The sequence below is a fragment of the Erinaceus europaeus genome, chromosome X, assembly GCF_950295315.1.
Source record: "Erinaceus europaeus chromosome X, mEriEur2.1, whole genome shotgun sequence".
Lineage (NCBI taxonomy): Eukaryota > Metazoa > Chordata > Mammalia > Eulipotyphla > Erinaceidae > Erinaceus > Erinaceus europaeus.
In genome coordinates this window covers 71,527,460-71,543,171 of record NC_080185.1, presented here as the reverse complement: position 1 = coordinate 71,543,171, position 15,712 = coordinate 71,527,460, and the positions used below count along the sequence as shown (strand labels likewise).

Here is a 15,712-nt window from a genome sequence, read left to right as displayed (position 1 = left end):
ATGCTACAAATGTTTATCTGGAACCAAAGAAGACCTAGAATTGCCAAAACAATCTTGAAAAAAGAACAGAACGGGAGGCATCACACTCCCAGATCTCAAACTGTATTCTAGGGCCACTGTCATCAAAACTGCTTGGTACTGGAACATGAACAGACACACTGACCAGTGGAATAGAACTGAGAGCCCAGAAGTGAGGCCCCACACCTATGGACATCTAATCTTTGACAAAGGGGCCCAGACTATTAAATTGGGAAAGCAGAGTCTCTTCAACAAATGGTGTTGGAAACAATGGGTTGAAACATGCAGAAGAATGAAAGTGAATGACTGTATTTCACCAAATACAAAAGTAAATTCCAAGTGGATCAAGGACTTGGATGTTAGACCACAAACTATCAGATACTTGGAGGAAAATATTGGCAGAACTCTTTTCTGCATAAATTTTAAAGACATTTTCAATGAAACGAATCCAATTACAAAGAAGACTAAGGCAAGTATAAACCTATGGGACTGTATAAAATTAAAAAGCCTCTTCACAGCAAAAGATACCACTACCCAAACCAAGAGACCCCTCACAGAATGGGAGAAGAGCTTTACATGCCATACATCAGATAAGAGTTTAATAACCAACATATATAAAGAGCTTGCCAGCCTCAATAACAAGACAACAAATAACCCCATCCAAAAATGGGGGGAGGACTTGGACAGAATATTCACCACAGAAGAGATCCAAAAGGCAGAGAAACACATGAAAAAATGCTCCAAGTCTCTGATTGTCAGAGAAATGCAAATAAAGACAACAATAAGATATCACTTCACTCCTGTGAGAATGTCCTACATCAGAAAAGGTAACAGCAGCAAATGCTGGAGAGGGTGTGGGGTCAAAGGAACCCTCCTGCACTGCTGGTAGGAATGTAAATTGGTCCAACCTCTGTGGAGAACAGTCTGGAGAATTCTCCGAAGGCTAGAAATGGACCTACCCTATGATCCTGCAATTCCTCTCCTGGGGATATATCCGAAGGAACCCAACACACCCATCCAAAAAGATCTGTGTACACATATGTTCTTGGCAGCACAATTTGTAATAGCCAAAACCTGGAAACAACCCAGGTGTCCAACAACAGATGAGCAAGTCATGGTATATATACACAATGGAATACTACTCAGCTGTAAAAAATGGTGACTTCACCATTTTCAGCCGATCTTGGATGGACCTTGAAAAAATCATGTTAAGGAAAATAAGTCAGAAACAGAAGGATGGATATGGGATGATCTCACTCTCAGGCAGAAGTTGAAAAACAAGATCAGAAAACACAAGTAGAACCTGAAATGGAATTGGCGTATTACACCCAAGTAAAAGACTCTGGGGTGGGTGGGTGGGGAGAATACAGGTCCATGAAGGATGATAAATAACATAGTGGGGGTTGTATTGTTAAATGGGAAACTGGGGAATGTTATGCATGTACAAACTACTGTATTTACTGTTGAATGTAAAACATTAATTCCCCAATAAAGAAATAAATTATAAAAAATATTAATGAATAGGACATTAGCCTAGCATACAGGTACAGGAATAACAAAAGACATAGAAACTCAGATGTGATCTCTAGGGACAAAACTGCCCCTGGAATGTGAATGTTCCACAAAGCAGGAGGTGTTCCCTATGTGTATTGCTCTTACTTGGTGTTTTTTGTATTAATAATCAAAGCCTTGGTGATTTATGTATTAGTGACCAAAGCCTTGGTGATTTTTGTTTTAATGATCTAAGCCTTATGAGACTATAAAAATAAAGTTCTGCCTGAGCACAGCAGAAGTGCCTCTCTCCTATTCATGAAGCAGTTGACGTGTCTCTCATCTCACTCTCACCGATGCCCCTCATCTTTCAGAATACCCTAATAACCTGCTGGGGCTGGCCCCCGGCAAGTGCTATAGTGACTTTCCTTCTCTCTCTATCTCTGTATCAATCTGAAAAATTTGGCTTGGAGTGGTGATGTCCCAGTGATGGACATTGCTAATTAATTTAAAAAAGAACTGTGTATTTTCATAGAGGTAACAGCCAAATATAAAAATAAAAACTGGGGGAATCAGGTGGTAGTGCAGAGGGTTAAGTGCACATGGCGCAAAGTGCAAGGACCTGCATAAGGATGCTGGTTCAAGCCCCTGGGTCCCCACCTGCAGGGGAGTCGCTTCACAGGTGGTGAAGCAGGTCTGCAGGTATCTATCTTTCTCTCCCCCTCCTCTCTCCATTTCTCTCTGTCCTATCTAACAACAATGACATCAATAACAACAATAACTACAACAATAAAAATAAAAAACAAGGGCTCCCATACCTATGGACATCTAATCTTTGACAAAGGGGCCCAGACTATTAAATGGGGAAAGCAGAGTCTCTTCAACAAATGGTGTTGGAAACAATGGGTTGAAACATGAAGAAGAATGAAACTGAACCACTGTATTTCACCAAATACAAAAGTAAATCCAAGTGGATCAAGGACTTGGATGTTAGACCACAAACTATCAAATACTTAGAGGAAAACATTGGCAGAATTCTTTTCTGCATAAATTTTAAAGACATCTTCAATGAAATGAATTCAATTACAAAGAAGACTAGGACAAGCATAAACCTATGGGACTACATCAAATTAAAAAGCTTCTGCACAGCTAAAGAAACTACTACCCAAACCAAGAGACCCCTCACAGAATGGGAGATCTTTACATGCCATACATCAGACAAGAGGCTAATAATCAGAATATATAAAGAACTTGCAAATCTCAACAACAAGACAACAAATAACCCCATCCAAAATGGGGGAGGACATGGAGAGAATATTCACCACAGAAGAGATCCAAAAGGCAGAGAAACACATGAAAAAATGCTCCAAGTCTCTGATTGTCAGAGAAATGCAAATCAAGACAACAATGAGATACCACTTCACTCCTGTGAGAATGTCCTACATCAGAAAAGGTAACAGCAGCAAATGCTGGAGAGGGTGTGGGGTCAAATGAACCCTCCTACACTGTTGGTGGGAATGTAAATTGGTCCAACCTCTGTGGAGAATAGTCTGGAGAACTCTCAGAATGCTAGAAATGGACCTACCCTATGACCCTGCAATTCCTCTCCTGGGGATATATCCTAGGGAACTCAACATATCCATCCAAAAAGATCTGTGTACACATATGTTCTTGGCAGCACAATTTGTAATAGCCAAAACCTGGAAGCAACCCAGGTGTCCAACAACAGATGAGTGGCTGAGCAAGTTGTGGTATATATATATATATATATATACAATGGAATACTACTTAGCTATAAAAAATGATGACTTCACCATTTTCACCCGATCTTGGATGGACCTTGAAAAATTCATGTTGAGTGAAATAAGTCAGAAACAGAAGGATGAATATGGGATGATCTCACTCTCAGGCAGAAGTTGAAAAACAACATCAGAAGAAAAAAAAAAACACAAGTAGAACCTGAAATGGAATTGGCGTATTGCACCAAAGTAAAAGACTCTGGGGTGGGGGTGGGTGGGTGGTGATAATACAGGTCCAAGAAGGATGACAGAGGACCTAGTGCGGGTTGTATTGTTATATGGGAAACTGGGGAATGGTATGCATGTAAAACTATTGTATTTACTGTTGAATCTAAAACATTAATTCCCCAATAAAGAAATTTAAAATTTTTTAAAATATTTATTTATTTTCCCTTTTGTTGCCCTTATTGTTTTTTTTTTGTTGTAGTAGTTATTATTGTTGTTGTTACTGATGCCATTGTTCTTAGATAGGACAGAGAAAAATGGAGAGAGGAGGGGAAGACAGAGAGGAGGAGACAAAGACAGACACCTGCAGACCTGCTTCACTGCCTGTGAAGCAGATCCCCTGCAGGTGGGGAGCAGGGGGCTTGAACTGGGATCCTTACACTTGTTGTTGTGCTTTGTGCCATGTGCGCTTAACTCGCTTCACTACTGCCCAACTCCCTAAAACTTTTTTTAAAGATTTTATTTATTCATTAATTAGAAATATAGGAGAGAGAGAGAGAGAGAAAGAACCATACATAACTCTGGTACATGTGATGCTGGGGATTGAACTCAGGACCTCATGCTTGAGAGTCTAGTGCCTTAGCCACTGCGCCACCTCCCAGACCACACATCCTTTGGTTATTATTGTTTTTAAAAATATTTTTATTTTTGGTTGGATAGAGACAGAAAGAAATTGAGAAAAGAGGTAGAGACAGAGAGGGAAAGAGTCAAGTTTAATCCCCAGAACCACCATAAATGAGGTAAGTAGTTCTCTGGTGGGGAGGGGGAAGCACACTATCACTGTGTCATTATTACTATATCTTTGGTTTTTTTTTTAACTTTTATTTATGAAATGGAAAAATTGACAAGACACAGGATAAGAGGTGTACAATTCCACACAATTCCCACCATCAGAACTCTGTATCCCACCCCATGCCTTGAAAGCTTTCCTATTTTTTTTTTTATAAAAAAAGTTGAAAAACAAGATTAAAAAAAAACACAAGTAGAACTTGAACTGGAATTGGTATTGCACCAAAGTAAAAGACTCTGGGGTGGGTGGATGGGGAGCATACAGATCCAAGAAGGATGACAGAGGAACTAGTGGGGGTTGTATTGTTATATGGAAAACTGGGAAAATATTATGCATGTACAAACTATTATATTTACTGTTGAATGTAAAAAATTAATTCCCCAATAAATCAATTTTAAAAATAAATAAATAAATAAAGGCAACAAAAGGGAAAATAAATAAATAAATATAAAAAAACTAAAAACTGGCGACATCTGTTGCTACAAGCTCTGGTCATTCTAATGAGATAACTGAGAAAGAAACGTTTTTTAAAATTTTTTTTATATTTATTTTCTCTTTTGTTGCCCTTGTTGTTTTTCATTGTTGTTGTAGTTATTGTTGTTGTTATGGATGCCGTGGTTGTTAGATAGGACAGAGAGAAATGGAGAGAGGCAGGGAAGACAGACAGGGGGAGAGAAAGATAGACACCTGCAGACCTCCTTCCCCGCCTGTGAAGTGACTCCCCTGCAGGTGAGGAGCCAGGGGCTTGAACTGGGATCCATACGCTGGTCCTTGTGCTTTGCGACACATGTGCTTAACCCACTGCGCTACTGCCCAACTCCCAGAAACTTACCTTTTAATAAAAATATATATAAAAAATCTTTTTCCAAAGGTAAGAAAATCAACAAGATGCTACCTAATGACACAACATTAGGAGTTTGATGTAAACCACTTTCTTCTAAAATTTACTCACCAAAGCTGCAAAAGCCCATCCAGTTCTATTAAAGAGAAATTCCATATTGCTTCTTCGAAGATAAACAAGTCCACCAATAACAGCCAAAAGCAATCCCAGCATAAGGGGGCCAGCATAATTTGGAGGTCTTATCACTCTAATCTAATAGAAAGGAAAGAAAACTATTTAAAAATATATCATTTAGTCTTTAAGTATACAGGTGAAAACAAAGTAAAATGAAAACAATGAAAATTAATATGGCTACTTTCAAGAAAAAAATGACACAGTTCATTTCATCCTAATAAAACAGTCTAGAGTGATTCCTAGAATGCAGTGGAATATAAGCAAATTACTCTACTTAACCTCAACACAAAATTGGTTAAGTAAATAAGTATTTTCCAAATACAGCTAAATAATCCATGGATCCATTATATTCAAACAGTGGTTTGATGATCTGTTCAATAAGGATTTAATAAGAGGATGTTTTGTAATTTCATTCTTTCACCAAGACGATTCTATTAAATGCTACTTATGTCTGATACTTGTGACCATATATCAGAGATATGGGAACAAGGTCAACTGGGACAAATAAGATTCAAAAAGCAAGCTAAATTTCTAACAAAGTAAGACAACTTACATTGACATCAGTTCTGTCAGCAATCCACCGGGCAATCTGCTCAGCAGAAAAACCACGCACCTGCAACTCATATGTATCACCCCGTTTGGGTTTTCCTTTTGCAGGAAAGTTGATGAAAGTAGGAGCTGAATTCATGTTTAGCTGAATAATAATCCATGAAAACGTTATTAAGAAAATAACCTTAACAACAAATAATTTCCTAAAATTCAGGTATTTTACAAAGATGAAGAGGTCCACCTTTAGATAGGATAAAAGACTTGCCTATGAAAAGTGGTAAGAAGTGGCGTAGAACCAGGGACTGGGGAGATGGTACAACCTGTTAGAGGTGAAGGACTTGCAAAGTCAAGCGCCTAGGTTTGATCCCCAGTACCACAATATATTAGCCAGAGTTGCGGAGAACTCTGGGTTCTCATATGTCTTTCTCATAAAAATCAATAGTGCAGGGAGCTAGGCGGTAGCACAGCGGGTTAAGCATATATGGCACAAAGCGCAAGGACCTGCGTAAGGATCCCTGTTCGAGCCACCGGCTCCCCACCTGCAGGGGGTCGCTTCACAGGCGGTGAAGCAGATCTGCAGGTGTATGTCTTTCTCTCCCCCTCTGTCTTCCCCTCCTCTCTCCATTTCTCTCTGTCCTATCCAACAACAGCGACATCAATAACAACAATAATAACTACAACAACAATAAAAAACAAGGGCAACAAAAAGGGAAAATAAATCAATAGCGCAAAAACTAGTAAAGTCTTGGGCCCTTTGGAATATACCTAAAATAGACCTACTAGCTTTTTCCAAAATGAAGACCCCCCCCCAAATCTTCATCTGAAATATATCTGCTTTTAGGTTCATGATTAGTCAACAATTTGTTCTGCTTTATAACTTAACTCTTTTTCAGTCACCAGGTTCCAGATCCTACCATGATGCCAACAGGACTTTCCTGGGCAAACAACCCCACCATGTGTCTTAGAGTCCCGCCTCCACAGATCCCTGCCCCACTAGGGAAAGAGAGAGACAGGCTGGGAGTATGGATCGACTTGCCAACGTACATATTTAGTGGAAAAGCACTTACAGAAGCCAGACCTTCCACCTTCTGTACCCCACAGTGATCTTGGGTCCATATTCCCAGAGAGATAAAGAATAGGAAAGCTATCAGGGGAGGGGATTGGATATGGAGCTCTGGGGGTGGAAATGTACTCCTCTTATCCGATAGTCTTACCAATATTTCCATTTTAAATAAAAAAACCAATAGTGACTCTGGAGGAGGGACAGTAGATAAAGCACTGCACTTGAAAACATGAGGTCTTGGGGGGCCAGGTGGTAGCATACCTGGGTGAGCGCACATGTTACAGTGCCAAAGGACGCAGGTTCGAGGCCCTGGTCTCCACCTGCGGGGGGAAAGCTTCACGAGTAGTGAAACAGGGCTGTAGGTTTCTCTGTCTCTCCCCTTGTCTATCTTCCCACTCCTCTCGATTTCTGGCCATCTCTATCCAATAAATAAATAGATAATAATTTTTTTATATTTATTTATTTATTCCCTTTTGCTGCCCTTGTTGTTTTATTGTTGTAGTTATTGTTGTTGTTGATGTCGTCGTTGTTGGATAGGACAGAGATAAATGGACAGAGATGGGGAAGACGGGGGAGAGAAAGATATAACCTTTATATATATATTTGCCTCCAGGGTTATCGCTGGGGCATGGTGCCTGCACCACAAATACATTGCTCCTGGAGGCCATTTTTCCCAGTGTGTTGCCCTTGTTGTCGGTATTGTTTTTGTTGCCATTGATGTTGTTTCTGGCAGCCAGAAAGATGTTCTACATCATATGTCATCAGAGAAATCCAAATTAAAACAATACCATTGAACACTTCAAACAAAGAATGACCAAAAGCAGAACACTGACCACACCAAATGCAAATAAGGATGTGCAGCTACAGGAACTCTCATTCAATTTAAAAAATAAATGAAATGACACAGCCATTTCAGAAGATATATTAGGGGGGCTGGGTGGTAGCACACGCTGTTAAGCACATACATTACCACATGCAAGGACCCAAGTTTGAGCTATAGCTCCCCATCTGCAGGAGGGATGCTTCACGAATGGTGAAGCAGATCTGCAGGTGTCTCATTTTCTTTCCTCTATCTCCCCATCCTCTCTCAATTTCTCTTTGTCCCATCCAAAATAATAATAATAATAATAATGAAAAAAATGACTGCTGGAGTGGTGGATTTGTAGTGACGGCACTATCCCCATCAATAACCCTGGTGGCGATAACACAAATGAACAAGCGGAAGATTAGTAGATTATTACACAACTGAAAATATTTTTTTTGGTGTACCTGAGATCCGGAACACATACAAGTTCACTAATTCAAACCACTTTAACATTCAGGGAGGGAGAGGGAGAATGGGAGAATGGGAGATACCACAAACTGAAGCTTCATCCACTGCCGTATCATCTCCCATGTGGTGCAGAAAGTCAAACCTGAGTTGCACTGATGGCAATACACATACTCTACCTAGTGAATGACCTCTCTGATCCTAAACAAAAAAACCCTCTTTTTAATTTTTTTATTGTCCTTTTTATTGCCCATGTTATTTTATTGTTGTTGTAGTTATTATTGTTGTTGATGATGTCGACATTGTTGGGTAGGACAGAGAGAAATGGAGAGAGGAGGGGAAGACAAAGAGGGGGAGAGAAAGATAAACACCTGCAGACCTGCTTCACCACTGGAAAAGCAACTCCCCTGAAGGTGGGGAGCCGGGGGCTTGAAATGGGATCCTTAAACCGGTTTTGCCTTCGCGCCACGTGTGCTTATCCCGCTGCGCTACTGCCCGACTCCCAGAGCTTTTATTTCTATAACTAATCTAGTTATTATTTAAGATAAGTGCTATTTAACTTCTTGTAACCTTTGTATAGGTATACTTCAATTTATCCTTATCTATTCCTACTTAGTAAAATAATTTTTTTTCTTGCCTCCAGGGTTATTGCTGGGGCTCAGTGCCTGCACTATGAATCCTCTGCTCCTGGAGGCTATTTTTCCCCTTTCGTTACCCTTGGTTGTTTTACCGCTGTTGTTTATTGTTATTATTGTTACAGTTGCTGATGCCATTGTTGTTGGATAGGACAGAGAGAAATGGAGAGAGGAGGGGAAGACAGAGAAGGAGAAAGAAATATAGACACCTGCAGACCTGCTTCATTGCTTGTGAAGCGACTTGCCTGCAGGTGGGAAGCTGGGGCTCAAACCGGGATCCTTACGCATGTGCACTTAACATGCTGCGCTACTGCCCGACCCCCAGTAAAATAAATTTTAAAAAATCTTACCATCTGAAAAACATCAGAACCTTCATCAAAATCCACCATAGCAAAAAATATCCTGTTGGTAAACGCACTGGAGTATCGCCAGGAGTTTGCCAGGATCTGGAATTCTTCATCAGCTTGCCTGGAAGCAACCAAATTTGTGAAGATATCATATATAGCAATTCTAAAAAACACTTAGCACCAAAAAAGCAAATGACCCCATCCAAAAATGGGCAGAGGATATGAACAAGACATTCACTTCAGAGGAGATCCAAAAGGCTAACAAACATATGAAAAACTGTTCTAGGTCACTAATTGTCAGAGAAATGCAAATTAAGACAACAATGAGATACCACCTCACTCCTGTGAGAATGGCATACATCAAAAAGGACAGCAGCAACAAATGCTGGAGAGGCTGTGGGGACAGAGGAACCCTCTACACTGCTGGTGGGAATGTAAATTGGTCCAGCCTTTCTGGAGAGCAGTCTGGAGAACTCTTACAAGGCTAGACATGGACCTTCCATATGACCCAGTAATTCCTCTCCTGGGGATATACCCCAAGGATTCCATAATGCCCAACCAAAAAGATGTGTGTACATCTATGTTCATAGCAGCACAATTCATAATAGCTAAAACCTGGAAGGAACCCAGGTGCCCAACAGCAGATGAGTGGCTGAGAAAGCTGTGGTACATATACACAATGGAATACTATGCAGCTATTAAGAACAATGAGCCCACCTTATCTGACCCATCTTGGACAGAGCTAGAAGGAATTATGTTAAGTGAACTAAGTCAGAAAGATAAAGATGAGTATGGGATGTCCCCACTCATCAAAAGAAGTTGAGAAAGAAGAACAGAAAGGGAAACTAAAAGCAGGATCTGATTAAATCGAGAGCAGGGCACCAATGTAAAAACCTTGTGGTGAAGGGGAGGGTGGCCATTGGACTTCCCAGCACGGCGGGGGGTGGGGGTAGGGGGTGGGGATGGGACACAGTCTTTTGGTGGTGGGAGTGGTGTTTATGTACAATCCTATTAAAGTGTAAACATATAAACCACTATTTAATTAATATGAGAGGCGAAAAACTGATGATATGTCTAGAACTTCTTAAAACACAGACTGAGTCTTTTTAATACATAGGCTGTCTTTGATATGTTGTCTCTCCCAAAAGCCTAGACCAGGGAGAGCAGAAGCAACCGGTAGCACAGCTATATACAAGATGCTGGGTATTATACCCCAAGCCCTATCAAAGGGACTTTCCAAAGTTAACCCTATCACCAAATAATGTGACAATAACTATCCATTGTCTTCTTGAACCCTAAGACAACAGGAACCTCACATTTCCACTATAGAGCCTATATTTCCCCCCAGTCCTGGAACCTTAGGGTGGGGCCCACTTTTCTGCATGCTGCTCTCAATTCAAATCAAATAATATTGCATCCGCGGATCGCAACCATATCAACGCAACGAGTGCCACCCCAGCATGCTTCACTTCAGACTGTGACCAGAGACTTCAGGTGTGGAATAACAACCCTTCAGCTTCATCACTTGGGTGAGACCTTTCCTTTCATAGTATTCTCTAATTCCATTCCAGGTGTTCCACTCCCCAATAAAGTCCCCAAACCTAGATATAGTCCAGGTCCCCTGAGATAGAGCATAGGTTCACCCGTGCCCATAAACTAGGGAAAAATATGTACCTGAAAGCAGAAGTACACAAGAGCATGCAGGGAATACCCCCAACACTTCATCTGCACTATTCCAGTCTTTAGGTCCATGATTGTTCAACAATTTGTTTGGCTTTGTATGTTAACTCTCTTTTCAGCCACCAGGTTCCGGATGCCAGCAAGATGCTGACCAGACTTCCCTGGACAGATGACCCCATCAATGTGTACTGGAGCTCCACTTCCTCAGAGCCCCACCCTACTAGGGAGAGAGAGAGGCAGACTGGGAGTATGGATCGACCAGTCAACGCCCATGTTCAGCAGGGAAGCAATTACAGAAGCCAGACCTTCTACCTTCTGCATCCCACAGTGACCCTGGATCCATACTCCCAGAGAGATAGAGAATGGGAAGGCTATCAGAGGAGGGGATGGGACATGGAGATCGGGTTATGGGAATTGTGTTTGTACCCCTCTTATTCTATGGTTTTGTTAATGTCTCCTTTCTTAAATAAAAAAAAAAAAGAAATGGAAAAAAAATAAAATCTAATATTTCATCAGTAAAATAGATCCAAGTAAGGAAGAGCAATTTTTGCAATATGGGAAAACTTTTTTTTTTTTTTTTGCCTCCAGGGTTATTGCTGGGGCTCGGTGCCTGAAACCACTGCTCCTAGAGGCCACTTTTCCCCATTTTTTTGTTACCTTTGTTGTTATTATTGTTATTGCTCTTGTTGGTCTTGGATAGGACAGAGAGAAAATCGAGAGGAAGGGAAGACAAAGAGTGGGAGAGAAAGATAGATACCTGCATATCTGCTTCACTGTTTGTGAAGTGACCCTACCTGCAGGTGGGATCTAGGGGCTCAAACTGGGATCCTCACAATTGTCCATGTGCTTCATGCCATGTAAGTTTAACCTGCTGATCTCAATCTCAGTCTACTCTGTCTCTCATAAAATAGTTGAAAGAGAGGAGCCATGAGGTAGCACAGCAGGTTAAGTGCACATGGCACAAAGCATAAGGTCCAGCATAAGGATCCAGGTTCGAGCCTCCAGCTTCCCACCTGCAGGGGGGTCTCTTCACAAGCAGTGAAGCAGGTCTGCAGGTGTCTATCTTACTCTCCCCTTCTGTCTTCCTGCCCTCTCTGGATTTCTCTCTGTCCTATCCAACAACAATGATTGCAATAACAACAATAATAACAACAATGATAAGCAACAAAGGCAACAAAAGGGAAAAAATAGCCTCCAGGAGCAGTAGGTTCAATAGTGCAGGCACTGACTCCCAGGGATAACCCTGGAGGCAAAAAAAAAAAATAGTTGAAAGAATGTTTAAAGAATATCATCTGGAGTCTTGAAGATAAATGAGAAGGTATTCATGCCACTCATAATGGGACTATCTATAGAAGAAGATGTCATAACATCAAATCTTCCTTCAGTGAATTTATTTATTTCTTTATTTTCCCTTTTGTTGCCCTTGCTGTTTTATTCATTGCTATAGTAGTTTTTATTATTATTGTTTTTTTATTGATGTCATCGTTGTTGGATAGGACAGAGAAAAATGGAGAGAGAAGGGGAAGAAAGAGAGGGGGAGAGAAAGATATACACGTGCAGACCTGCTTCACTGCCTGTTCCTGCAGGTTGGGAACTGGGGGCTCGAAGCACGATCCTCATGCTAGTCCTTGCGCTTTGCGCCATGTGTGCTTAACCCGCTGTGCTATCATCCCCCGACTCCCTATCTCTCCCTTTCTATCTGAATGAAAAGTTAGCTTGGGAATGGCCCTGGTCCCATAAAATTAATTAATTTTAAAAAGAAAAACAACCAGACTTTTCTTCTATAATAACTTCATATGCTACCTCCACACCAGAATTTTGCCAATAAAACCTTTAATTCATGGGCTTGGGAAATAGCATAATAGTTATGCAAAAAAGGTTTTATGCCTGAGACTCCAAAGGACCCAGATTCAATCCCCTGTATCACCATAAGCCAGAGTTGAGCAGTGCTCTGTTAAAAACCAAACAAAACACAAAACAACTCATAAACAATGTTGGAATCTGTTTTCTTCCAAGAAAACGAGATATTTGCTTCCTCTAGCTTCTGAAGCTGTACTCAAACAGGAATATGAAATTGAAAACACAAATAATGAAACACTACAGCAATACTATTGGCATGTACTTATAAAAGTTGACAACATGGGGGCCGGGAGGTTAACAACAGGTTAAGTGCACGTGGCTCCAAGCGCAAGGACCAGCTCAAGGATACGGGTATGAGCCCCCGGCTCCCCACCTGCTGGGGGTGTGAGGGGTTGCCTCATAGGTGTCTATCTTTCTCTCCTCCCTGTCTTCCCCTCCTCTCTTGAGTTCTCTCTGTCCTATCCAACAACCATAAACAACACGGAAAACAAAAGGGAAAAATAGCCTACAGAAGCAGTGGATTTGAAGTGCAAGCACCAAGCCCCAGCAATAACCCTGAAGGCAAAAAAAGGGAGTCAGGCAGTAGCGCAGTGAGTTAAGCGCACATGGTGCGAAGCGCAGACCAGAATAAGAATCCCGGTTCAGTTCGAACCCCCGGCTCCCCACCTACAGGGGAGTCACTTCACAAGCGGTGAAGCAGGTCTATAGGTGTCTTTCTCTCCCCCTCTGTCTTCCCCTCCTCTCTCCATTTCTCTCTGTTCTATCCAACAATGATGACATCAACAACAATAATAACTGCAACAATAGAACAGCAAGGGCAACAAAAGGGAATAAATTAAAAAATATTTTAAAATTTAAAAAGTTGACAACATTAGATAAGCTGATGGCTAGATTAAGTTGTTCCTATCTATTATAGCTACCACAGTACATTACTATTGTTCTTTCCCCTCTACTCATTAATATGGACAATCAACAATTAACTATAACAAAGTAGTCTTTTGAGCTATTACAGACCCACATAGTCAACGACTGCCACCTCTCCAGATTCAAAGGAGGTCTCGAAACTTTACATCAGGCTCAACCTGACGCTGTTGACTGGCTACGGAAGAAGGGCAAACGCTAGAAGAACAGACAGTCTAAGTAAGGTATACACATTACTTATATACTCAGTGAACCACTTTAGTTCTGAGATTGGGGAATGGTTAAATCTTATGAGATTGTTTAATTTTAAAGTATAATTGAAAAGTCATACTTGCATACAACACACTGTCTGTGAATTTGAAGAGCGGTGAACATCACAATAACGGAGTAGTTTCTTGGTGGAGCTTTAACCAGACGACGAAACTTGTCTCCATTCATTCTTATTACAGGTCTTTTATTGGTCCACTCCATCAGTTGACTAACCTTTTCTGATAATACCATCTAAGGGGGGAGGAAAGGACAGAGAAGAATGCTGTTAATACGCTCACCCTGGCATTTAAAATTCTTTTAATTAAGCAACTCAAAACCAAGAGTAATAAGCAGAGCACACAGAAAATGGGCAAACCACAGTACAGGAAGAGGCACCGTGGATAGAGTCCAATGCCTGATACTGCATATGCCAAAGAGATGCTTTCTCTCCTGCCCCCCACATTCGTAAATAGAGAGAAAGAGAGAAGGAAGAAGAAAATGGGAGAGCCAGCCCCAACTTCAGTTTAGTAATCAAAACAGATGGTACTGGAATACAAATGAACATTCAGATCAATGAAGCAGAATCAAAAGCCCAGAAATGAGAGGCGGGCAGTAGCGCAGTGGGTTAAGAGCAAGGACTGGTGTAAGGATTCTGGTTTGAGCCCCGGGCTCCCCACCTGCAGGGGAGTCACTTCACAGACGATGAAGCAGGTCTGCAGGTGTCTATCTTTTTCCCCCTCTCTCTGTCTTCCCCTCCTCTCTCCATTTCTCTCTGTCCTATCCAACAACAACGACATCAATAACAACAGCAATAATAACTACAACAATAAAACAGCAAGGGCAACAAAAGGGAAAATAAATAAATAAATATTTTTAAAAACTAAGAACAAAAGCCCAGAAATGTGCCCACACATATACAACTACATAATATATGACAAAGGGGCCAAAAACCATTTAATGGGGCCAAGGTCTCTTCAACAGACGGTGCTGGGAAAATTGGACAGCCACATGTAGAAAAATGAAACCAGATCACCATCTAACAACATACACTAAAGTCAAATCAAAATGGATTAAAGACCTAGATATACCAGAAATTCTAAAATTATATGAGAAAATGTCTGTGAAACTTTGCAGGACCTTCATGTTAAAGATGTATTTAGAGACTCAACTCCCCCCCATGGAAAAAGGAAATAAGAGTAAATTAATGGGACTGCATGAAACTAAAGAGCTACACATCAAAAGTAATCTACACAAGGAAAATTAGGCAGCAGAGTAAATGGGAGAAGATATTTGTATAGCATGCATCAAACAAATAACTGATACCAAACATCTAAGCAGAATGGCTACAAATCTACAAAAGAAGCAATGATAGCCCAATAAAAAATGGGACAGGACTACAACAATAAAACAACAAAGGCAACAAAAGGGAATAAATAAATAAAATAAATATTAAAAAAAATTTTTTAAATGGGACAGGGAGTTGAGTGGTAGCGCAGCTAGTTAAGGACAGGTGGCGTTAAGCTCAAGGAACAGCCTAAGGATCCCAATTAGAGCCCCCGGATCCCCACCTGCAGGGGAGTTGCTTCACAGATGGTGAAGCAAGTTGCAGGTGTCTATCTTTCTCTCCCCCTCTCTGTCTTCCCCTCCTCTCTCCATTTCTCTCTGTCCTATCCAACAACAACGACAATAATAATAACTACAACAACAACAAAAAAAACAAGGGCAACAAAAGGGAAAATAATAAATAAATATTAAAAAAAGAAAGGAAGGAAGAAAGGAAATAGCATAATGGTTATGCAA

At 40.9% G+C, this 15,712-nt stretch overlaps 1 protein-coding gene across 1 annotated transcript in view; it reads right to left on the bottom strand.

The window, feature by feature from the left end:
• The window catches only part of MAGT1 (magnesium transporter 1), a 58,938-nt gene that overhangs the window by 32,951 nt on the left and 10,275 nt on the right, over positions 1-15,712 (bottom strand). Inside the window, exons 2-5 of the mRNA XM_007534348.3 lie at positions 13,995-14,164; positions 9,206-9,323; positions 5,892-6,032; positions 5,276-5,416 (exon numbers count right to left, since the gene is read on the bottom strand). Of these exons, the coding sequence (XP_007534410.1) occupies positions 5,276-5,416; positions 5,892-6,032; positions 9,206-9,323; positions 13,995-14,164 (570 nt within the window). The remainder of the gene's footprint in view (positions 1-5,275; positions 5,417-5,891; positions 6,033-9,205; positions 9,324-13,994; positions 14,165-15,712) is intronic.